We start from the raw sequence: 25,338 nt of genomic DNA, 5'->3' as shown, positions 1-25,338 counted from the left end.
AACCGTTAAGTAATCCTATGTTTATTGAATAAAAGGTATGAAAACCATAACATATTAATAGTTTCGTAAAAAGTATCGAACATTAAAGGGAACTACATATACAACTATACAGCAATTCTATAATGTATTATAATATATTACATTGTACGTGTATTCGGTAACGTCGTTAATTGCCTGGATGTTTATTTCCAAGGGAAACACGAACAAGCTTTCGATTCAAGATTTCAGACTATTCGCAATGTCGATCTAATTGTAATAGTAATAATAATAATAATAATTATAATTATAATCATTATTATTATTATTATCTATCGCACTATTTCTGTGTTATCGTACTATTCAAACGAATAGTATCCGACGTTTGTTACAATACCTGTTCCTATATCGTGATTTTACAAGTTCCGTTCAAACTAAAACGTTTATTTTCAACAACATCCGTTTCCATCGATACTTACAACGTGATAAATTCTCTAAAAAGTTCCACGGCCAAAGTTTCAGATAGAATCTGTCAAGAAGCACCGCAACTCTTTCGATGCCTGATTATTATTTTGCTGTTGTAACGTGATAAAATAAAAAATTTTTTTAACGATATTTATAACGAAACGTGAGATGGTTTTCAACTTAAATAGTGGTTAGTGGTATTTGTAAAAGTTTCGACGAAAACGAATAGATATAATTGAAATTTATTGGTCGACGATTTTAAAAATCATTTTACTATTTTTACAAAGAGAACCAAAGAAACGAGACCTATATGACAATGTGTTTCGTCTAGTGGAAATTATACGTCTTTGTATGTTACATGCATTCTGTGGGTTTTTGCATTGTCCTTGAATTGTCGCTTTTAGTCGATAGGTTCTCGTTACTTTCTTATGTTGGCACAAATTGTACAGAGTATGCGAACAGTTAGGAGCGACAGGCTACTCGATAAATAACCATTTCCATCGATAGAAGAGACGAGGGAAAAGGATCGTAGAAGAAGAAGCTGCGAGATCGAATAAAGTAGTTTGCGTAATGCGATGTAAGTAAGTTGCTTTTTATTTATGCAGAGCTCATAGGTTAAATTAAATAGTTTACAGAATGCCAAAGAGTATTTAATTACACGTATCTTTTAATTCGTACACGCTTAATAGTCGATTCTTCTCTCGTTGTTCATTAATGTTCACAGGCATAATTACATCAAGATGGAAAAATTGGATCAATGGTAGAGGTAAAAAAAATTCACTCGTACACACACGCTATCTAAAGGTATTAATTACAATGTCGATTAATCGGCACACGAATTTATAAACGGGTATTTAAAACGCTTCACCGGCTACGTTTCTTTTCCTCGATTAATATTTTATCGAATACACACGATTACAATTAAAAGACAGAATTGTTTAACGAACCGACACGTAGGAAAGTCGGATAATCAACGATCGAGCGAACGAACGAACCGTTATCATTCGATCGTTCGGTAATTGATCGGCGAGTAATACAGTTAAATAAACAAGTATCGATACAAGGGTCTTAATCTTAAAATTACAATTCGATGAAAAAAGTACAATTCGGAAACAAATAAATAAACGAATTAAACGGATGATTAATTCATTTATGTATCGTATCGCGCAATACGATATTCGTATACCAGAATAATTGTGAGTCGTTCGTTCAGAGATTTATGGTATCACGAACGCGCGATTAACGTGACCGATCACTTGCAAAGTAAAAGTTAAGGCACAGCGGTGAAGAACCAAAAATAGAAATATTTACGGATAAACAAGGAAACGATGTAAACAATGTGAACAATGTAAACGTCCCTTCTTTCATTCTTTCATTCTTTTTTCTTTTTCTCTTTTTTTCTTTTTTTCTTTTTCGCTGTACAAATTTCCCTCGTTTTCTTTCCAACCGATTATTAACTTTGTCCGTAGGAAAATTCAACGGTAAAAAAAATTTGTTTTCTACGAAACAACGAACAATGGGGAAAACAGATTTTTTTTAACTAATCGTCGAAAGAAAACGCAATGTCCACGTGAAACTTCGTTTAAACTTTGTGAACATTCTACGCGAAAAGTACGATAATATTGACCATTCTTGCGCACAATTTATCTCTTAATATCTTATGCGTAAACATGGAATACTTTCAGCCTAAAATACCTTCTCTTTTCCAATCATTCGGATATAAAACAAAAACACAACCCGGTTAAACGTTAACTTTGATTTCTCAAGTTTAGGTGATTAACATTAACTCAACAGCTGGCATGTTAACATTAACGAAAATAAGAGAGAACGACAAACTTAACAAGAACAAAGGGAAACGCGGTTAAATTTCTTTTAACAAAGAACTAGGAATTTTTGTAACGTCGTTTGAAAATCAATGGCTGACGAATAAACGGGGGACAAACTTAACGAACCGATTATTTAACGAGCTAAAAACGAGAACAATTATTTAAAAACTGAACAATAATTTTCTTACTGATCGTTGTAAAACGTTAACTAAAACAAACCATAACTCTTCACTCTACTCGTCTCTCCAATTATTTTCTATCGTTATTATCATTTAGGAAGTCGGAAGTAAATAAAAGATATTATTACAGTCGATTCCAGTTGAACGTTGTCTATTCTGTCTGGCTTATAAAATGGCGCGGAAAAGGTGAAGAATTTAATTAAGAATTCAACATTAATCTATTTCAGACTCTATTTACCGCGATTTTGACTAAAGTAAACGATAACAAATCAATTTCCATTATCTTCTTCTTTCCTTTCTTTTTCTTTTCTTTTTCCCTTCTTTTTCTCTTTTTTTTTCTCTTTTTCTTTTTTTTTTGTTCTTTTCTTTTTTGGCAGTTTCAGCTGATAACTCTTAATTTCAACTCACGAGGTATCCGAAGGCTTTAATTTAAATATAGCTTGTTCGTTTTTGAATTTTCCTTTAACTTTAACGCTACCTGTTTTCTATTTTATCTGCTATGTGAATTTCTCCGTTTCATTAACATTGAGATTTTGTTTTAGAATTTTAGAATTTCGATGTAACTGAAATGCCAATATTATTGTTGTTATACTATGTTTGGCAATTGATTGTCGTTGCTTCTTGGACTTTTGTTTTCGTTTGAAAAAGTTCCAAAAGCTCCTCTTCGTTCTTCGGTTTGTTCGTTTTTTTTCGGTATAACGATTCTCAAATTTGTAAGTTTGAAAATGTGTTGCAAAAAACGTTTACCGATACTATTTCTCATTTCTATTTTCAGACTGTGAAATTTTCCCTTTCTCTTCTTCCTTCGTCATCCGTTTTGTACTTTTCTACGCGGTTCTCGAAACTTTTACGATCGGGGTTTCGTGCTTTGGATCCTTGGACGTAGAGTCTTTGACGCGCCCTTTAATGCTTCTATTTTTCACAGTAGTAGTAGTCGTCTTTCTTTCTTCATTTCCTCCTTCTTCTTTCTCAAATCTAACGAGATTTTGTTCTGTCTGATTTTGGTCTACCCATTTCTTCGATTTTCGTTATTGTTTAAACTTTTTGCGTGTCTCCATCCGATGATCCCATCTTCGAGCTGGTCCTCGAGACCTGGAATGTTGTGAGCGTTAGCGAAAGCCAGATCAAACGCGAAAGGAAATAAAATTTGGTAATTTACAAATTGATGGGAAACAAAGTAACGAACGATGGATAAATATACGTGTGGTTTTTAAATAATTATCTTGGTTCGGTCTTTTCCTTTTCTGATATTCTTTGTAACATTACATTCTCAAATGATAAAGTGAAATTACGTCTGAATCAATTGTGCAGCAAATCGGAAGAAACGTTAGCATTTTATTTACCTCTTTGTCTTTTGTCCCGATATATTATTCCGATATACCTTTATCGATGATAAAAACGTTTGATTGCAACGATGATCAACTTCTTTTCGCGTAAAATTCGTGCAATTCAAATGAAAAAGTGCACAGCGTAATTTCTACCTCTTTCTATTTCGCTTTTCATATTTAAAATACCGTTTAGTTATATCGCATTGGAAGATCTTTTTTCATATAATTCTTCTTCTTTTAAATAGAAATCTAATTTTTCTACCAAACGAGGAGTGTATTCTGTTCTAACTATATATTTTTAATTTTATATATATATATATTAATTATTTATAGAAACGTTGCCTCGTGCTATTGTGCGTATATCGTCTGATCATGTTCGATCTTTAACTTTTTTACATCGTACCAATACAAATTATGCGGTAAAGAAATTTTGATACAACGGGATTATTTTTAAATTTCAAAATATATTTGGAGTGACATATATACATGTCATACATACGTCCATAAAAATCATTTTTACTCCATCTATATTGTTGTAAAATTTCATCTGTATTATTAAAATTATGACAAATTTTCGATTTTTTTTTTTTAACAAGTACAACGAATCAGTGATATAGACCGTGATAATTGAACGTGGAATATAATATTCCACGAAAGTTTATGGCATGTTTGGGAATACATATAAAATAATAGAACGGTAAAAGTGTCAATCAAATTTCAGTTCTTCGACAAACCTTTCTCTTGCCCTCTTTTACTTTGTATATTTTATATCATTGAATCACTATGACCGGTTATATCGATATTTTCAAGCGATGTTCGATATTAGCTTGAAGCGAATTACATCCGATATTTGTTTCTACCCTTTAAACAGATATTACGCTGGACCGTTTATGTGTAATTTAAATAATGTTCGTTCGCCGTATTTCGCATTTCTATTTCTTTGCATTTATGTTTCTCGCATATGTCTGATAATTTCATCACTGACGAAATTCATTTAATTATAATATGAATATACAATGTGAATATTTAACCGTCATTACATTTTCTCTCCGATTAAAATTTTATACTTTTTACACCGAAGATAAAACTTAATGCCATAAATAGCGTTAGTTAGTTTAGTTGGTTCGAACACGGTTCTTTCCTCGTCTAATTAGTTTTATTTCAAATTTTTTGACGGAATTCACATTCGAATCGTGACAGAATTTACGATATCCACAGTTTTATGATATGTTTTAGATAAAGCGAACATTCTCTACGATATTTCCAATCGCTGTTACGCACAACAATCTTGAGATTACGAAAACACGAATTTTGAACAAAAATTTTTATCGGATCGCAGGCCAGTTTATCTTATTTAGAAAGGAAATTTCATGGGACTCGAACAAAGATGTTCGAGTTGAACTTGAAAAAGGTTGAATAGATTTCAAGTAAAATCGAGATAAAATCTCAGATAGTCCGAAGAAGATTTAGATAAGTTCTAAACAGGATTCTTTTTCGTAGATCCGGAGAAATTTTTTCATAAATCTAAGGGTTAAACTTTTTTCTAGACGTAGAATCAGAATTCAGATACAAAATGCTTAGAGTGCTTGCGTTTTAATTAGAAATTAATTACGAAAGAAATCATCTATGTCTCGATGTTTAAGAGAATCGTTGGTAAGAAGCGGCTGGAAGATTCTTTGGTAAGTATGAATTGTTAAAATTTGTAAACAATATTTTTTTTATATTAATTTTTTTTTATATTAATTTTTTTTTATATCATGTTTAACGTGGCATGTTTCCTCGGCTTCCTTCCTTTTCTAGTTATAATTTTCCAATCAATTTCGATGTATTTAACTCTCATTACTATGGAAATTATTATCGTTTGATATCTTTTTTCTTTTTTTTTTTCTTTTTTTTTTTCCAACCCCATTTATCGTAAGTATATCGGAGCTCGAATTTTATGACAGAGTTTACAATCCATTTAATTTTCATTTTCACCTGCTATTAGAAATTCAGGAAATCGTTAATTTATTGATTTTCGTTTTTTCTCGAAAATCGATGTCTTCCTTCTGTTCAACCGTTTCATATTGACTTTTGCTACAAAAATGATCTTCTATTAAAACTGCAATTTCACTGTTCTCCGGTTAGAGAAAATCACGTGAAATAATATATTACGAAACGCGTTAAACTCGGCAAGATAACGATTATTCAAGATAATAATATAATTATAATATATTGTTGTTCGTAAGCTTCGATTATTTCATGATCGTACATTATTCGCTATCTGCTATTTTGAAGCGGGAACGTTGCAATGGAATGGAAGAAGAGAATGCGTCTCGGTTATCATCGTTGCTATTTCCTATGCTTTCTTTAGTTCGTTCCAATTAAAAACAAGGCTATCGGTTTGACACGAAAAACGCAAAAAATATCCGTTTCATTGCCATTTCGATACTCGGCACAAATGCACAAACATTCGATTAAATAACTATCAAGATTCGTTTTCTTCGTACTATGCGATATTTGTCTTTTTCGCGATAATCAATTTCGTCGTAAATGAGCATCGGTCGGTCTTTTTTCCCTTCGTTAAATAGCTATTTTCCGTTCCTTGTCGTTTGGACAAGCGAATCGTAGTACGAAGTACGTTTAATTGGTAACGGACTCGACGATACACAGACTACAGAAATGCATTTTCCGCTTCGTACGAGACCTTGTCAACTTGCAAAGTGACTTCTATTTCAAATAAATCTACTAAAATTAGCTGATCGAAACAAAAAATAAATAATTTACTGATTACTAGTAGTACTGAGAACCATAGTTAACCATCGCGCTTGATCATCACTATTTTTTACCATCTCCTTTTATGGCCTGCAAAAAGTTGGACATTTTTCAAAGTAAACGATCTTTAAACATTTTTCGAAATAAAAGATTCGCACTTTGCGCGATCGTTTGTGGAAAAATTTTGCACCATGTTCAAGTCCAATTTTAATTTATAACGGATCACCGTCCTTTGTATTACTACGAAAAATTGTCTGGTATAACGGTAGTTAGAGAAATTCTGAAACGAATTAGTGACTTTGATGCTTAGGTTCGGAAAGAAGTCGCGAGACAAGCGTTGGACGATATTTTGAAAAGTTACGATACTGCACGATCGATCGTATCGATTTATAATTGTATCTCGTATCGTATTAATTTAGAATTTCAATCGTGATAGAACTGTTGGAGAAATAGTAGCGAATAGAAGTAAACCGGTAACCTGTTTTATATTTTTCTATATCGTTAAGGTTTCAGACAGAATCGAATAAAATGCATGTTTAGGTAAATAATTTAGATTTTTAACTGTGAAAATTGTATTTGACAGTTGAGAAATGGAGCGTCGTGGAAAATTTGGAAAAAGCTTTTTGATCGGATCTTAGTGCCTGGATAGAGTAGGGCCGAGCGAAATTGCGTTTTTAGAAAATAAATTAAATAAATAAATAAACAGTCGTCGTTGATCGTTAATCTCGCCTGGTAGGAATAATTTTCGAGTCTCTTATGTGGAATTTCTTTTTTAGTTTCGCGTTGCAAGAATTTCAGATATAATAACGAGCATGAAAAAGCGAACGAAAGTAACGAAAACAGCGCGTAAAGATTTCTATAAGCTTAGCTGAGATCCGGATTCGATAATTTTTAAAGAACGCATCCGTTAATATAATAAAACTACTGGTCCTTTTAGGTATCGAGAAACGTCGAAGACGAAACCATTTGTGTCGCGATATTTTACAGAGACGTTTTACAGTTCGAATACGTAGAATTTTTATTCGATGAGAATTTCCCAATAGAATTCTAATTGGTGGCTAGAATTTTTATTAGATAAAATTTTATCAATGGCTAGGAGTTTTATTAATTTCCGTGCAAATGGGATAATATAAAGAATATTTGCTCCTATTTTGTCTATCGTTTTCTCCGTTGCATTATTTTACTTCGTATCGATCGACGTTGAAAGCGAATAAACTCAGTTATTTTAATACGTTGGATAGGCGTTGGAACGATCGTATACCGGGATAGGCAAACTTCGAAACAATACTCTCTAAACTATGAGTTGTTCGATACTGAAACGAAAGTCTTGTCAATTTCTTATTTTATCCACTATTTTATCTTCGATGACACCAACTAATACAACTAATAACTAATTCTTATCGTTATAATGATATCGTTGCAGCAACTTTTTTTATACTATTGTGTAAAGGCTTTTTTACCAACAACTTACTTATTATTTTGCACGATCTTCGATCTTTCAGCGGCTCTCGTTTCATTTTAAAGAAAACACTGAGATGCGTGTCGAAAGATAAAATTGTTTTCGATATTTCTACAGAACCGCGTCCACAAACTTGTAAATTACGGTATTTGTTAATTTACGGTATTGCATTTATTTTTATTTCATATTTTTCCCAAGTGTATTGCTCACGTTCTGACGCAACAAATGTCAAAAATGATAGGTGAATAGCGTGGCATCGAACGACAGCTATTTTTCTAATATATGCATGCTTTCGACGATGAAAGTTGCGCCACGATAGAAAATTGACCTAGTGATTTTAAAATCCTTTCGCTACGGCGATTCGTTCCGCCAAAACGCCGCCGCTGAACGGAATCCCGTGCCAAAAATATACACGTAGCGCGTGGACGGTTTTCGGCGTTCGGATTTGCTTATCGCGCCTGAACAACGCCGTCTTGACATCCTCCAGGCGTTAATAACAAAACTCGTGTACATTAATCCGAACAATTTATTAAGATGAACGGCAAATTGCGATAAATTTAAGAAACAAGAGTACCTTTAAAAAGTGAACGGACGTACCGGTATACCGATACCTTTGGGCTGATTCTTTGTCTAAAGTTTGTGATATTTTTCTTAACTAACTATTGCACTGTGATGGTCGAAAGAAATTCGAAAAATCATGGATGAGTAAATACGACTCCATAAAGTATCCGCAAGTATTTGGCGCGAAACTCGCAAGAGGCGCTGCTAGGCACAAATTAGTCGGCGACGCTGCCGGCTATAGGCGGCGTCAGCCTGCAGGGATCGCTTCGTGCACGTTCGCTATAACCGTCGTTAGAGGCGAAAGGGTTATTACCCCGATTCCTATCGTATCGCGCAATACGATACAATATAATATAATAACAAAGGAATCGATCAAACTAAAAGCGTTTGATCATCGTTGACATATTGCTGCGACAGGCAAGAAGCATGGTACGTCTTTCGATGATATTACGCTCGGAGAACGAACGAACGTGGATCTGTTGTTGCGAAAGTATCATCGACCATTGACTAAATCTGATTGACTAAGAGTAACTTTACGTAGCGACGCGAGTGTGACGAATACGAAAAAACTTTCAGCATCCGAGCATTTCAATAGTAATTTGAATGTATTCCCTAATGAATACGATTGTTCGTTAAATTCAGATACGAATTTCTGTTGCTTTGTACGAGACTCTGTCAGCTGCGTGATACGGTTTATTTTACCTTGGCATTCGATAATTTTGTTCGATAATTTTGTTCATAGAAATCGCATCGTTCGAATATATTCGAATATGGACCGTATTTATTAAACGGGAATTTATTTTTCAAGCGTGACGTTGAATAATTTTGCACAGTTGGCAAAAAGACGAAGCAGCCCGGCAAAAATCGGTCTAATCGATTGTAAAAATTTGATTTTATATTTTATTTCAACAAAGTACATTTATATATGTTTTTTGATTGACATTTAAATCGGAATAATTGGAAAAGACGAATAAAAAAGCTATGTACCGAGTTAGTATTATCGTTTAGGGTACACGCTGCGTTGAAACCGGCTTCTTTTTATGTTTTTGTTTTTAACATTTCCATCTGGTTGTTTCGATGTTTCAAGATATTTCGGAGAATCGTTGAATTATACGAGGAAAGATAACGAAGAAAATACGTTCGACGATCTTTTGCCTCGTAGCTTACCCACTTGGATAGGTAGGTAGGTAGTACATCGACGTCTAATTTCTAAAATACAAACGAATCGCTAGATCGTAATTCCTTTGTTTCCGAAATATTTCTGAAATATTTTGCAAACATCTTTCCGTTATTTCAAATCTTCCACTTGCGTTTCCAACGATATACGACAAGATCGTTTCTATCGTTTATTTCTAACAATTTGCATGAAGCTCGTCGTCTGCTGTCAAACTGTAGAAATTTATTCAGCAATTTACGTTTAGTCGGTGGTGCACTTTCGTTTATAAAAAAAACGATCAATTTAAGATACACATCTCAAAGCGTTTAGATTTATTTAACGAAATCGTTATGGATTTATTTCCGACGAACGTACGAGAATTATGGAAACGAGAATCAGATTGACCTTGAATTTAACGTAACCGTAGATAATTGTATTTTATTTATCCCAGAGGATTCGTAGTTACGTAGAAAAATATACGAAGCAGACTCGATGAAAGATCACCGTTCAATTTTCAACAACGAATCGAACACTTTATGTGCTATGACGTTGTGCAACGATTATCAAAAATAAAAGTACAAATTACATACGAATATTGTTTATCAACGTCGAAATAAAATGTTGCTTTGGTTTCTATGGAGCAGAAGAACGATATTTTGAACGTTTCTGAATGAAAATGATGGTGAAATACCGCAACATCTTCTAAAATAACTCTTATTTCGTTGAGTGGCCACGAGAAGCTGTTAGAAAATTTCCAACGACGAATAAAACTCTTGCCGCTAATTTTATAAATATTTGGAAAACCTTCTGTTACAATTTCAATGAAACGACCGAGCACCCGTCTTAAACAAGTATTTTTGGACGGTGATGAATTTCCTGTTATCTTCGTTAACGATTCTTCGAACTTTCGTTTCAGCGACGCGTTTCGTTTCCGAGAGAACGGATACGCAAGGAATTAGATTGATATTTTCGATCGATGAAACATCGATAAAATATGAAAAGGCGAAGGGAGACATTTGCAAACGCGACTACTTTCAACGTCTTTCTATTTCTGTCAATTTCGATCCGCTAATAGTTTCTTTAATCGGCTAGACGAGAAAACGATCGAACGGCGACGATGCCGAAATCGATATAAGAAAGAACGTTGAAACGATAGGAACAAAACCGAAGAAACTAAATAGAAAAAATGATGCTAAATCGTGAAATTTTTGACATAGTCTATCGAAACACCAAGACCGTGTATAATTGCCGGATACAGGACTCACCATTGCCGGAAGATATCGCTGCGAATCCTTCCTTCAGGACGCTCTGTCGCCCTTCTGTTCGGGTAGCGGGCTACTTCTGCGGAGATGGAAGGCGGTAGCGGCTCTTAAATAGTCGTTTCGACGGGTGCACGAGTTACGATGACCCGTGAGAAAATTTCTCCGCACAATACGCACACCCTGTTTCTACGATCCCACGGGGTCAAAGGTCGCGCGCAAACCCCGATTTTTACCTGTTTCCGGGCTGGCAAAAAGGGGATGCTCGGTTAGACGGACACGCGCAGCAACCAGAACGACGATGACGACTGTGCAAAGAGGCGAGGAGAGAGGAGAGAGGAAGATGTGGTGTAACGGTCGTTTTCTTTCAGGTTCTTTATGGAGAAGGAAGGGTGCAGGTTTCGATTCGTGAGAATTAAATCTGCCAGGGGTAGAAAGTTCGAGATACCTTCGAACCTTGGAAAGATGATGCATCTTCGGTGTGAAAAGCGAAATTGTCATAACTAGAACGTGAATTTTTATCCAAATTCGTACTTTTCAGAATAGAATTTATAAAATAAAGAACACGAGCAGGAAAATGGAAAGAACCTATACTTAGAAAGCGCTATACTTTGCGCTATATCTTATATGTCTCTTTCGTATCACGCGCGTTCTGTACAATTTTGCGTTTTCAAATTTCCTATAGATGCATGAAAATCCGCGATTTAGTTGTGATTATATTTAGTTGTGAGGAAGGAAAAGGCTTGATGAAATGCCGTTGAAAACGTTAGAAAGATCGCTCGCTTTTGCTACGAAAAGCAAAATTGTTACAACTATTTTTAATATTAATTTAAAATTTTAAAAATGCGAAATTACACAGAATGTGGGTAATAAATATAAAGAAAGTGATTATAAGTGCTTCTCTGTAATAATGAAAACTATGACCTTCTTTTATAATAGTTAAAAGGTAAAACAATCTTCCTTCGAAGATTTCGTTCGCTTTTTAAATCAGAACGCTGCTTCTTAATCGAGAACGATAACGTTCTTCGAAATATGACTTTGTATACAATCGCCAATTCCTTGCAGAAGCAAAACGCAGATGTAGCCAAATATTTAAGAAATAAGAATTTTCTTATTGCTAGACTAGTTAAGGCTACGCTACGTTACACGTATAGAAACGCGAGCAACGTCAGAACCTCTTTATATTTTTTTAGCTTTTTTATATTTCCGACGTTCTACTTCTCTCGACGGATGTTTACAGGTATTTCGAAACATAAACGGCGTTATACGTGGTAAGAGATAGCGAACAATATCTTTCGCCTGTCAAAGTATCTTTCTCGCTTCTCGAATGGTATCGGTAGGTACGTTTCCTCTTGTAATAAAATTTATAAAACATCGTACCTTGTAATACCTTTATAATAATAATATAAGAAGATTTCAATCTGCTTTCCAAGCACGAACTTTCCGTTTAAAAGTGGAATGGATTAAAAATGATAAAATTGCAATTTTTTCGACAAAATCGTAGCTATGCGAAGTAGTGACAATTTGTATAATAGTAATAAAATTTATGTAACCGATACGTGCGTTTCAACCGTTTCATAATACGAACGCACAACCTTGTCGTTTTATTATTCTTTTACCCTCTCACATTATTCAAATCGTTGAAAGCGGTTCAACGACGAGAAGATCCAGTTTTATTCCCCATTTAACCATCAAACTGTTCGTCTCTGTATCTCTAACCCGTTCCGCTATATTTATAAATAAAATTATAATCCCACGTATCGCTTTATTTACATATTGATACAACATTTATATAAATATAAAGTTGTGTCACTGTATGCAAAAAACCACCAGTACATGTAGGATTAAATCTGAAAATTTCGTAAGATTAAAATTCTAATAATAATATACGATATGCAACCAACAACTACGAACAGAAACCAAAGATCCTATATCGTACAAACATCTGCGATACTCGGCGTACAGATTTCATATTATAGCGGAATACTGAATATCCAGAGATACTGTTAATAATCAATAAAGGGCAAGTCGAGGTAATACGTTATTTTATATAGAAAAAAAAAAAAATATTAAAAATAAGAGCCTTTAAACGGAGCTGTTTAAACGGATAGACTTAAGAACGTTTAGGATATGAGCGTAGAAAATAAGAAAAACTCTGTACAAGGTTGCAAAAGGCGAAAGCCGATAGGTGATATCACAATTTTATATCGAAATCGCAATGTATATACCTAACGAATTTATACTCGATAAACATTTTATTATATGCGCGGTTGCTCGGCGCAATGTAATCGTCGATGTACGTTACGTTGCGATTAACTATTATAATGTGATCTTATAAATATATTGCACGCGTTATTAACTTTGTCGTGTACTTACGCCACTCTTCGTGTACGTAAAAAGGAATTCTTTTTTACTCGTTCAATATCATTACCGACAGTAGTTATATTATCGACCCGTATCCTCCATTACCGACACACGATACTCTATACAAATCATTTGATACACTCCTTGGCGAGCGCGCGCATTATATGCATATGTGATCCGCCATATTTATTTCCTGAAAAGTTTATCGTTTATATCCAAGTCGCGAAATAAGATTCAGGTAAGCCGTCGTTTGATTTCAAATTTCTAAGATATCCAGTTTCGAGAACATTTCATTAAAGTATCCTTCTTCGTGAGAAATATGTCAAAAATTTGACTCAAATAGATGGATAGTAGCTAAGGTTGTCAGCTGGGAGTGTGGCGGCTCCTGTAATCCGGCTACTCGGAGGCTAGTTATGACGGAGGGTCTGAGAGCGGGGGTTCCTGTTGGTGCGGGACTCACGTTGACTGGGCGTCCGCGCTAAGCTCGCCATCAACATGGGCATCCCGTCGAGGAGTCCGGGATGGCCAGGTTGGCTAGGGCGAGGCGAACCGGGCCAGAGGGGAAACCCAGCAGCCAAAAGTCTCCGTGGCGGGCAGTAGTGGGATCGCGCCCGGGAGTGGGACCGCAGTGACAGCCTGGTCAATATGACTCGACTCATAACTTTTTTTTTCATATTTTTCAATTTTTTATCTTATCCCAATTAACATAGCACCATAGACGTATGTTTAAACTAATGGCTTAATTTTTTTTACAATAAAATCTTTGCCCGTGTGGACTATCGTAGTGTAACAGATGTCTCTAACTGCTATATCAATTTTTCATTCTCCTTCAATGTCTGTTACGAGCTAAAAACTTCTTTCTGTGCGTCTCTGATTTGTAGTGCGCTTCTGTGTTGTACCTGTTATTCTGATATATTTTTTAAAGATATATTACTTTATAGCAATTACTCGGTTAAAGCATGATCCAGTTATTCTTTTGATTTAAAAAAAGAAAAAAAAAGAAGGGAGAGAAAGAAAGTTCGAATTAACGAATTAACTATAATGCTCGTACAGGAAACTTATTAATTTGTACATTATTGTTCATTATTTCTGTCTCTTATACTTTCTCTTCGGTACAGTGTAATGTTGCGTAAAAGGGTATTGACATTATATTCAGTAGGATTGGAAAATGTATAAGACAATTCATAGAATTTCAGGATAATATTATTAAACAAGAAAATATAAGAAAAATACAAGATACGCGATATGGTTATTTTTATAATTTCTGTTTCTCTTTCTTTGCTTGTTCAGCAAGTGCTTCTAAGCGATCGTGTTCTGCGATTAAAGCATCAACTTCACTCGTAGGAAGGATCCTTGTAATAGTTTTATCGTTTTCTCTTATTAGGGTGACCATTTCCACTGAAATAAAATAAAAAGTAGTTGAAATATTACACAATTTTACATTTATGAAACTATATTTAAATTATATACATTTACCTTTGTCTCCTGATAATTTATTGAGATCTAAAGTCTTAGACAGCACTTTTATAGCCAGTGCTTTTGCTTCGTCTAATGTAATATTGTTGTTGTCGTATTCCTGCTTTAACGATGATACTGCAGCAGCAGAATTATGTCCAATACAAGTTGCTTTCCAGCCTCCATAATTTCCGCTTGGATCTGACTGATACAATTGGTATCCATAATGCTTGTCCCATCCCATATATAAGATGGAAACACCGAAAGGCCTTTTCCCTCCGTATTGTGTATATGCTTGCTTTACGTCGCAAAGCCAAGACACAAGTTGCTCGCAAGGAATAGGTTCTCCATATTGCAGTAAATACCGTTGCGCAATTAAACGTAATTCATTTGTTAATACATTAGCATCAGAAGTGATACCAGCGACAGAACACACAATGTCATCGTTGAGTTTGTAGATCTTTTCAGAATAATATACTTCGTCCAATAATTTATTTATATTGCGTCTTTCTGCCACAAGTAGAACACCGTCGGTTGCTAAAATGCCGAGGCAAGTACCTGCGTGACTTATAGCCTCCATTGCATATTCTACTTGATAAAGACGACCCTCGGGAGAGAAGATCGTTGTGCGTGTATCGTATCTGCGTGCCTGTTAGCGTAAAAAGAAATAAAATATGAGCTATAAATGTCAATATTATATTTTTAAATTTCATAATCTTTTGAAACTGATATGTTTCTACTATTGAGCAATATCGTTTAAATTTTGTAGATATTCTACAATAATATAGCCCTATTATATTCTACTTCAACTTGTAAATATGAATTTATATAACCTAAAATACCAGCTAAACAATCATAAAACACTCAATATAAATAAAAATGTTGAAATACTCAATTTAATAAGAACATAGTATCATAAAATAAACGATGCGTCTATATGTGATGTAAATAAATAAATAAATAAATAAATAAACTTCATTAAATTAAATTTATGATCATCATCGTTCAAGTTTTAACAATAGCAATTTATAAACAATAATGAATAAATTTCTATGAAGAAATTAAAAAATTTTTAAACACAAAAACACATTTAATAAAACAAATTTACATATAATATCCTAATACTATTATTATATATATTATTTCGTTACTAATGAATGACAATGCAATTTATGTAACCTCCCAATTTTAATAGAAAGATACCTAAAAGGTTAATGAAAATTATAACAATAATACTAAATTAATAATTCTTTATATTTACCATTATGTGAAGCTTTTAGTACGGTAGATACAATATTATGATAAATAAAATTGGGAAATTGACACCAGCAATAACAAGCGGTTTGTACAAGTCCGCTTTTTGAAGAAGTTCAGAACACACAACAGTTTGTTCTGAAAGTTGAAAAGATTTCGCGTCAATCTAAATGTGTTCTATAATAAGACTGTCATTCTTGTAAAATAAATGTATAAACATAATATATAAAACAAATCAATTGTGGACATAATCGCTCATAATTTATTTACTTTATACTATATGTTATATATATATATATATGTATATATAATATAATAAAGATATTTTTTTTTATTTTCTAATATATGCAAAAGTTATATTTATATTAAATAATTTACTTACTTTCTGCTATCTTCTTTTTACAAATATTTACTTAATGAAATTTTTACGATAAAATCAGTAATTTACTTCAATTATTTGGATATGGATTAGGAGGTTTTGTAATTAAATATTATAGTAATTGTTGTTGCGTAAAAATATATTTAATTTTTAAAAATATATAAACTCAATTATCATCAGTACTTCTCTAGCGAATAATATTTTGTCACTATTAAAAGTCGAATTACCAATTGTATTATAAAAATACATTGTTTGTACATATATAATTTGCATAACACTGTCATTTTCCTATCGATATTCGTAATCATTTAAATAATCATTGCTTTCGAAAGTTTTATTAAGTTTTAAAAAGAATGTAATAGAAAAGAAGAAGAGAGGAAAATGAAATACCGACATTTTACGATTACAAAAGAAAAAGGGACTTTATGGAAACTATAGATATAGCTTCATCGTTAATTATTAAAAATCATTTGTTTCTAAGTAATTTCAATATAAGTACATATTCAAACATTTTAAGAAAGAAAAGGAATTGCTTGGTATAGTAATATCTTAAAAAGGAAAAGAATTTCGTAAGGTAACATGTTAAGAACGAAATAATAGAAATAACGAAATTAAACACCTTATTAAAGTATTTTCTATTCTTTGTCATAACCGTAGTTAGAAACCATATCTTGTGTCATTTTTCCTCCTACTATTTCTTCTCCCATTTTCATATTAAAGTTCAAATGCTGATAAATTCTAGTGAATCCTCTCCCAGTACTAATTTTTTTTGCTTCCCCATAGAGTTTTGCTGCTCTTTTTGTATTGCACGAAAGAATATTCTGAGAGTTACAGTTACCTTGTTTGCTTAACTTTGATTGAGAATTATTTTTTTTAATAGTATCATTTTTATCGTTTCCTTGTGTTTCAGAATTATTTCCTTGAGAGATTACATTCATTTTACAATCACTTTCTATATCCGAAACATCTTTATTGACCTCAAAAGTATTTTTAAATAATGCATCAGCATTGTTTTCTTCACTAAGAATATTTTCTTTTTCTTTTCGACTAAAACTGTTATTTATAGTTGAAGTGATACCTATATCAATGCTTGTATCGATAGGATTATTCTCCGAGCGATCTTTTTCAGAATCTGCTATCTTATCGCTATTATTACTTATATTGAAAACATCTTCTACTGTCGATGAATTACTCTTTGTTCCCTTATTCCCATTGCTTTCCTCTATTCTCAATTTGCTTAACTTAGAAATGAGATTAGTAGCAAAATTTTCATCACATAACATTGCTTTAGAAAGTTGTTTAGGTGGCTGCAATGGTTGTTCAATGTCTAATTTCTTTCTTGCAGTACTCGTGTCGTTCCTACTGTTGCTGTTATCGTTGCTGCTAGTGTTTTGAATAAAACACATTCTTTCTCTTTCATGCTGTTTAAATTCTTTCTTCCTTGATTTTGACATAGCAATCGCCCCTCTAATTACACCTCTATTTTCTGTCGCAGCTAGCGGATTATATGTTTCATTATTTCCACTCCAGTCCTCAGCTGTTGTAGAAGCTCTCGTGCTAGGTACATTTTCTACTGGAGTTCTCGGAACATCTTCTTTTGGTTCTAACGTGATTTCCTTGCTTTTTGCATCTCCGCTTGATGGACATATTAACAAATGGTGCTGCAGAAATAAATTATACTAACATTAGAATCTAAGAATTAATAATTTGCCTTATCAGATATTAAATTATTTTATTGGATAACACAAATGATTAAGCAGGAATAACATGAATGAAATATAAAAATTTATAAAAAGAAAGAGTATGTAAAAATGTTTTCTAATTTACCTCATACTCTTCTGGGTCTAATAAGTGTGTTCTATCGTATTTACAGTAAACCTTGTAACCTTTCGGGTAATTTCTGGCACATTTTGTTATATGAATTTGAAATCTTGATTTTCTAATACGATGACATTTGTTGTATGGGCAAGTAATATAAACCTCCACTTCGTCCATTTTTCTAAAAACAAAAGAAATAAAAATTATTATATAATTATCAATGTCATCTTCAAATATCATGTTGTGAGACTTCCTTTTTTATGGTCGATTGATTGACAAAACAAGTAATGAAAAAAATATGTAACAATTATTATTAATAAAAATGGTCGATCAGAGAAGGGAGAATTATAAGTTTAAATTCCTGTATTAATAATAAAATTTATTATATTCTAATTCGTAAATAACTTTTATGTTCAACGTTACGTGCGTGATCTTATTTAAAATATAATTTTTAATTTATTTTCAAGCTTAATATATAAAATATTGTGTTTTCTTACAACCGTCGCAAATTGTTTAGGCAATAATATTTTGAATTTACTTGCCAATTGTATCAAAAGTATATCACTTGCAAAATCGCATAGCTGTATTATTATTCATAACGCAATACATGTATCATATATTGTTTTGGGAAACACCTAATAGACCTCATAAAAGATATAACTTAGAAAAAACGAAGCTGGCACCCCGCTGGGGGTAGCCACCCACATGCTATATTTATTTTATTTTATTTTTTTATTTACCAATGAGATATAACACTTTACCAAATGTCCTTCAGGACAAATTGTAAAAAAACATATTGTTTTGATCTAAATTTTGAATCCGTAACGTATAATTCAAACGTATATATAATTTTCAATGAAAGAGCTTTTAAAGGGAAGTCCCCCTATGATAAAACTTTGCAATATGACGAAACAAATAGTAAATTTTAGCCTCACAAATCTAAATTATAAATAAATTGTTATGAACTAGAGTGAATGATAAATTTTGCGAATATATTAATTACAGAGAAACAAATTTCCATAGATCTGTCTGTTTATCTGTTTTACAATGTATAAATGTGTTATACAAAATGTTATCCTTTTACAAAGGGAAAGAAAAAAGCAATAGAGTTAATAAGATTTTATATATTAAATACGAAAATAAGTTAATAGAAATTAATAAACAACTCTTTTTTTTAGAATTTAAAACTTGTCGCTACAAATTATTGCTATTATTATATATTATTACTATGTTTTCCTATTACTAATTTCTGTTGCAAAAACTTGCTAATTGAAACTATAATAACAATCCCTAAATAATCATTGTGTTTGGTACACTTTTTAATACAGGGTATCCAATCTCTAACATACGTAATTTATGTTTCACACCACCACTATCTCGCAAGAAAGGCACACGCTTTCCTCGCACAGTATGGCTCGCTTGATTCCAGTCGTGATCTGTTCAACCACGTTAGTTCGAGGAGGTTTTGTTTCATTTACGAACGAAATCGTGCGCAAATAATCCAAAATCCACACCATGGATGACGAGTGGGGTATGTACAAATCGATTTTCCGACATTTAATTGTTATGCGATTGTACCTTTAATCGAAACTACGAAACCATTTTAACCTTCAACTTTTACAGATGTCGAAAACGCTGAGGCGAAATTCGACCTCGCTATCAGATCCAACAAGTGGGAGGGCGAAGACGAAGACGAAGATGTCAAGGTTCTGTGTTACTGACTTTCCTATTCTAATTTTGTGCATACGGTTTTCAAAATCTTCCGTACAAACGACAGACCATAAGTATGGTTAACCTTTCATAGAGCTAGTCAACATGAGTCGAATAGCGCGATAATTGATTATTGTTGAACAGATTTGAAGTTTGTTCTTGAATTTGAATTGTATAAACATTGAAATCAAAATTAGAATTCGAGACGAGTGAAATGCATTTAAATTGAAATTTACTTTTACGTTTGATAATGAATAATTATAGAAATTTGGAATGTATTACTAACGTGTTGTATATATATTTTTAAATTGGGTTTTATGTATCAGAGATGAATTGATTCTGAGTTTACCTCAGTTTTAAAATAATATCATAGATACAGTTACGTGATACTTAAATGTAGCATAATTTTCAATTTTAAATAAAATTAAATTTAATTATGTCACGATTATGTCATGACTTGATAATGGAGGGAATTATGTCAGAACATATTCCGGAACATTATTTTGTAGTGATATCTTATTGATTGTATCTAAATTATTGTAGGAAGAAATATAAGATTAAAATAGAATTAAATATATTAAATACATATGTTAGAAAATGAAGTGCTTATATGATGATTTCAAGAAATAATCAATCAACAGGATAGCTGGGAAGATGTCGAAGAAGAAAAAAAAGATGTAGAGAAACCTGCAGAAGTGCCTAAGGCTAAACCAAAGCCAAAGAAAGCTTTGGCAGAAAGAATTGAAGAGCGTGAGGTATAAAACTTTTCTTTCGATTAAATCTTTTAAATATGTTTTCTTAAAGTATCTTAAAGTAAAATTTAATCCGTTCACTTTAATCGTTTGTTTATTATTTTCTATTTATTTTCACAATGTACAAGTGAGGTACAGGTGGAAAAAAGAATTGATCCCTTGGGAATAACGAAGTATATGCAAAAACATTATTGCGCATTTTAAACTTACTCTTTCATGAACACTCCTTTCCCATTTATAACATGATTGTAGGCATACTCTCTATATGAATAAAAATTTACAATTTTTATTGTACGTTTTTGTTTACCTAATTTTTGTTAGTTTCTGTATGTTAAAAAAAAAATTAGAGTGTTTATTATATTAATATGACATGTATTTCTAATTTTGTTAATTATAGAAAAAGGCAAAAGCGGAGGCAGAAAGGAAAGCTAAAGAGAAAGAGGAAGCATTAACGCCAGAAGAGAGGAGAGCGGAACAAATAAGGCGTCAAAGGCTTCAAGAAGAAGCTGATTTACGCCTTGCCATGGAGACTTTCGGTTTGTCCAACCTTGTTGATTTTTCTCATCGCAAGCCGCACAAAACTGAGAAGAAATGACTTCACTAAAAACTTTTACTTATTAACTCTTTGCACTCCTATTTTTATTTAATAATATGAATTTTAAATAACTTATGAAAGTATGTAGTCATTTCATTCATATTTGATAGGATAAAGATCATGCTATCTTTCTTAAAAGTATTAGAATTAGTACTTTACTTACAAGGAATTAGGAAGTATATATTACTTTGTTTTTTTTTTTTTTTTTTTTTAATATTTGATCTTGCTACTGCAAAGCTATGAACTATTTTGTAATTTTACATAAAATTGACACAGATCTAAACTATAGCACAGAAAAGTATATTAGATTAATAACGTGTATGTATTTAAATGTGAGCATTGTTATTTTTATTTGTTTCGTAACCTTGTTTAATTTTAAGTTTAGATTCAAATTTCGAGACGTATCTAATAAGCTTCTCCTTATCTTTGAATCTCCTAAAGTTCTTAATTGATATTAATTTAGTTACCGAATCTAATATCATTTTAATTAAGAAAGCTCTTGCATTTAGAACTAAATGTTTAAATCCTAAATATAACTCTTTAAATTAAGATAATTGAAACTTAATGTGAATATTATATTTTTGAAATGTGTTTTGTTTCTCTCACAGTTACGATTTAGATGAAATATATTACTTCAGATGTTGTATTTGCTCAAGTTTTAATAATCGGATCGCAAAGAGTTGATTCCACATTCATGGCTTAATGCAAATTTTTAATGGCTTAATTATGTTTTAAAGCTTTATCTTTCATAAACTAATATACAGTATATTTTGCCAGTATTAAGTGTTATTGGTGTAAAAATCAAAATAATTATTATGTAATTTTTAAATACATTCCATTTAGTAAAATAACTATATATACATAACATAAAATTTCTAACAATCTTCTCATTTTTAAAAGGACAATATGAAGTATTTTTTATATAAATTAAAATTGTACATACAGTAAAATAGTTATAAAAAATTCTGAATAACTTTTATACGCTCAAAGTATTCTGTTTTCATCATATTGCTATAAAAACTTGAACAAAGTTTGGGTGTATTTAAATTCTTGAATACTATTACTTACTACCATAATTACAATAGTTAATTGTTAACTATTGAACATTCTCATATTTTTGGATTTAATCCAGTTAAAAAGATTAAGCTTGTGTCAGGAACTGTACCAGAGATGTAAATCATGTATCTCAATTATTTAATATAATTTTTGAGGAAAATGCAGAATTGTTATTGTATAAAAAATAAACACTTCTATTTCATAAAAATATAATGCAGACGTGTCTTATTTATCAACATTAATCTCCCGTACCGTTCCTGATAAGTGTTTAATTTTAATAACAAGATACTATATGTTTTCTAAACATTGATATGATGAATGTTTAAAATTATTTCTTTATTCGAAGGTAAAATCTTGTAGAATTAAAAAGTTATAGGTAATATCTCGCCTACATAAGGAATATATTTGAAAATATCATTCTGTATATAAATGTTTAATATTAAACGAACAAGCAATACTTTAATTACTATTGGTCAAATCTGAATAATTAAGTTATGAAAGATAGACGAATGTAAATTAATTGTAATCAGTATTATATCACTCATCGTCTAATAATTTTTATTATAAAAATTATTAGTAAAAACAGCTGTAATTATCTTATTAGAAATTATAATTTGAAATTTTTCCCTTAGGCGTAACAGAAGAACCTGCTTTGAGTCTAGATGCGACAGTACCTAGCACAAAAGAAGAATTTGAGCAGTATGGAAGTGTACTTACACAGAAGCTAAATCAACTTGCTAAAAATGCCGAGTTTCCTCCGTTTGGGGAAGAACTTATTAAATCTGTTGCTCTCAATTGTAAGTACATTATATTAGAATATCAAAAAATCCGATATCTTTGCGTAATCTATCCTCGCTACTATGTCTGCATGATAACAGTAACATCGTAACAATTAACAAAAGGCTATATTTTTAGAAAATTCAATTTCAATAAATTGTTCCTTTTATAAATTCACTTCTTCTTTATAAAATTAATTTTAATTACAATTTTTTTTCTATTATAAATTTATTCCTTCTTCGCTGATAAACTAATATCAAATAAATTAATATACTTTAATAAAGCAAACAATCGATTTCATAAATGCATATTGCTTTTTAGCATGCTTAAAATATTAATTTAATGTTAGATATGGTATATTATATTAATCTTGTTTACAGTATCATCAGCGCATTTGAAGAAAGTTAAAACGTTGATCGATAATTTGTTGATTGAGAAGCAGAAAATAGAGAAAGGAGAAAAGGCGAAAAAGAACAAGGGCAAGGGAAAAGCAAAACTGAAAATCGAAGATGACAACACTCTTTTGAGCGAATACGGCGACTATGTTTACGATGACTACGACGATTTCATGTAGCGACCTTCTCCTCCCATATTCTTATTATTCCCTAATTCCTTTTCTAGTCGCCTAAATACAACAAGATGGTTATTAACATTTTTGCAAATTTTATATCCTTTATTCTCTCTTTACATTTGAATTTTCATTCTCTTTATTTCTTGGTTCAAGAATGGTTACAATATTAAACATTACATCAAATAGTTTTTAGGATTTCATGTTGTACAGGATATTTCGTTTAACTGGAAACGACAAAATATCTCACGAGGCATTAAAGTTATCAAAAGAATGTTTTAACGAAACATGTTGTTGTTTGGTTCGAGGAGGAGGGTCATTTCATCATATGTACGAAATTATTTCTTTTTTTGCAGATCGAGTAGTGGAGGGGATTTTAAGGTCAACTTTATTTTTTCAAACGGAACCATATATTTTTAATACATTAATCGATCCATCTCGGCATTTCCCATAGAAAAGTATTAACCTGTTTATATCGAAACATTATTAGTTTGGGAGATATTTCAACTTTAATGTGTCAAATATAACTTACGGAAGACAAAGAAATACGCGGAACGGTATTCCTGTGTTTACATTGTTTTTGTCTTCCGTTCGTTAAATTTGACAAATTGAAGTTAATATACTCCTCGGACTAATAATTTTTCGGCATAAACAAGCTAATAGTTTTCTATGGGGAATGCCGAGATGGGTTGATTGATGTATTAAAAATGTATGGTTCCGTTTGAAAAAACGAAGTTGGCCCTAAAATCTCCTCCACTGCTCGATCAGCAAAAAAAAAAAAAAGGAAAAAAAGAAAATAATTTCATCCATATGATGCTCCTCCTCGAACCAAACAACAACATGTTTCGTTAAAACATTCTTTTGATAACTCTAATGCCTTGTGAGATATTCTGTCGTTTCCAGTTAAACGAAATATCCTGTATATATAATATATATTATATATTTCGTGTGTGGGTATGTGTGTGTGCGGATGCGCGCGCGCGCATGTGTGTACATTAAAATAAAATATATATATATATATATATATATATATATAAAACACTTTAAAGAGGAAAAGAAAAATGAGTACATCAATATAGTACAGCAATGGGATGTAAAGACAGATTAACGCGAAGTGTTAATACGTTTTAAATATAATTGAAAAGAAACTACATTACTACTTACCCCGATTGATTCAAACTATTAATAGTTTCGAAAAAATTTATAATCTTCAATATATATGCCAGCAAATTTAGTCACGTTTAGTTTAGTTTAACTCATGAACTAATTATAACCAACGTAAACTGTATACCGATAATGAAAATCGGTTACCGAGGAAATACAATAGAATATTACGAGGACACCGGTGACAATGTTGATGCCACGAGCGTTGCGGAAGAACTGAATGATTTGGCGAAGAGTAGGCAAGGATAACTTGTTGATCGTGGGGATCCATCCTTCGGAACGAATTTTATGCGCATGCCTCGATAATCTTCTCGTACAAGAAACTACATATGTATATATAAAACAGTTTCTTATAGTTTTATATTGACAAATATGCACGTACGATTATATGACTATTGTTTTCGTAATATATGGTATTGTTGAAATAATACTTTATAGGAATAATATACTTTGTTTGGAAAAAACTTATTAAAATCTTCATCG

At 31.9% G+C, this 25,338-nt stretch overlaps 3 protein-coding genes and 1 long non-coding RNA gene across 4 annotated transcripts; 1 reads left to right on the top strand and 3 right to left on the bottom strand.

Moving 5' to 3' along the window:
• Positions 1-1,000: 1,000 nt before the first annotated feature.
• LOC132912396 (uncharacterized) lies at positions 1,001-11,239 on the bottom strand. Its single transcript, XR_009659202.1, has 2 exons — positions 10,970-11,239; positions 1,001-3,538 (listed from the first exon to the last, which is right to left on the bottom strand). It is a non-coding gene; the product is annotated as an uncharacterized LOC132912396 (long non-coding RNA).
• A 3,273-nt stretch (positions 11,240-14,512) lies between these two features.
• Positions 14,513-16,199, bottom strand: LOC132912440 (proteasome subunit alpha type-4). Its single transcript, XM_060969852.1, has 3 exons — positions 16,044-16,199; positions 14,804-15,431; positions 14,513-14,725 (listed from the first exon to the last, which is right to left on the bottom strand). The coding sequence occupies exons 1-3, from the start codon at positions 16,044-16,046 to the stop codon at positions 14,583-14,585; spliced, it is 774 nt and encodes a 257-aa protein (XP_060825835.1). The 5' UTR covers positions 16,047-16,199; the 3' UTR covers positions 14,513-14,582.
• A 337-nt stretch (positions 16,200-16,536) lies between these two features.
• LOC132912432 (uncharacterized) lies at positions 16,537-25,121 on the bottom strand. Its single transcript, XM_060969837.1, has 3 exons — positions 24,856-25,121; positions 18,243-18,414; positions 16,537-18,076 (listed from the first exon to the last, which is right to left on the bottom strand). Exons 2-3 carry the CDS (start codon positions 18,408-18,410, stop codon positions 17,051-17,053), a joined length of 1,194 nt encoding a protein of 397 aa, XP_060825820.1. The 5' UTR covers positions 18,411-18,414; positions 24,856-25,121; the 3' UTR covers positions 16,537-17,050.
• LOC132912441 (eukaryotic translation initiation factor 3 subunit J) lies at positions 19,601-23,773 on the top strand. Its single transcript, XM_060969853.1, has 6 exons — positions 19,601-19,764; positions 19,857-19,939; positions 20,585-20,698; positions 21,093-21,231; positions 22,979-23,143; positions 23,504-23,773. The coding sequence occupies exons 1-6, from the start codon at positions 19,749-19,751 to the stop codon at positions 23,695-23,697; spliced, it is 711 nt and encodes a 236-aa protein (XP_060825836.1). The 5' UTR covers positions 19,601-19,748; the 3' UTR covers positions 23,698-23,773.
• Positions 25,122-25,338: the final 217 nt, after the last annotated feature.

This window comes from Bombus pascuorum, chromosome 12 (genome assembly GCF_905332965.1).
Source record: "Bombus pascuorum chromosome 12, iyBomPasc1.1, whole genome shotgun sequence".
Lineage (NCBI taxonomy): Eukaryota > Metazoa > Arthropoda > Insecta > Hymenoptera > Apidae > Bombus > Bombus pascuorum.
The sequence above is the reverse complement of the archived record's forward strand: the minus strand, read 5'-3'. Positions and strand labels throughout refer to the sequence as shown.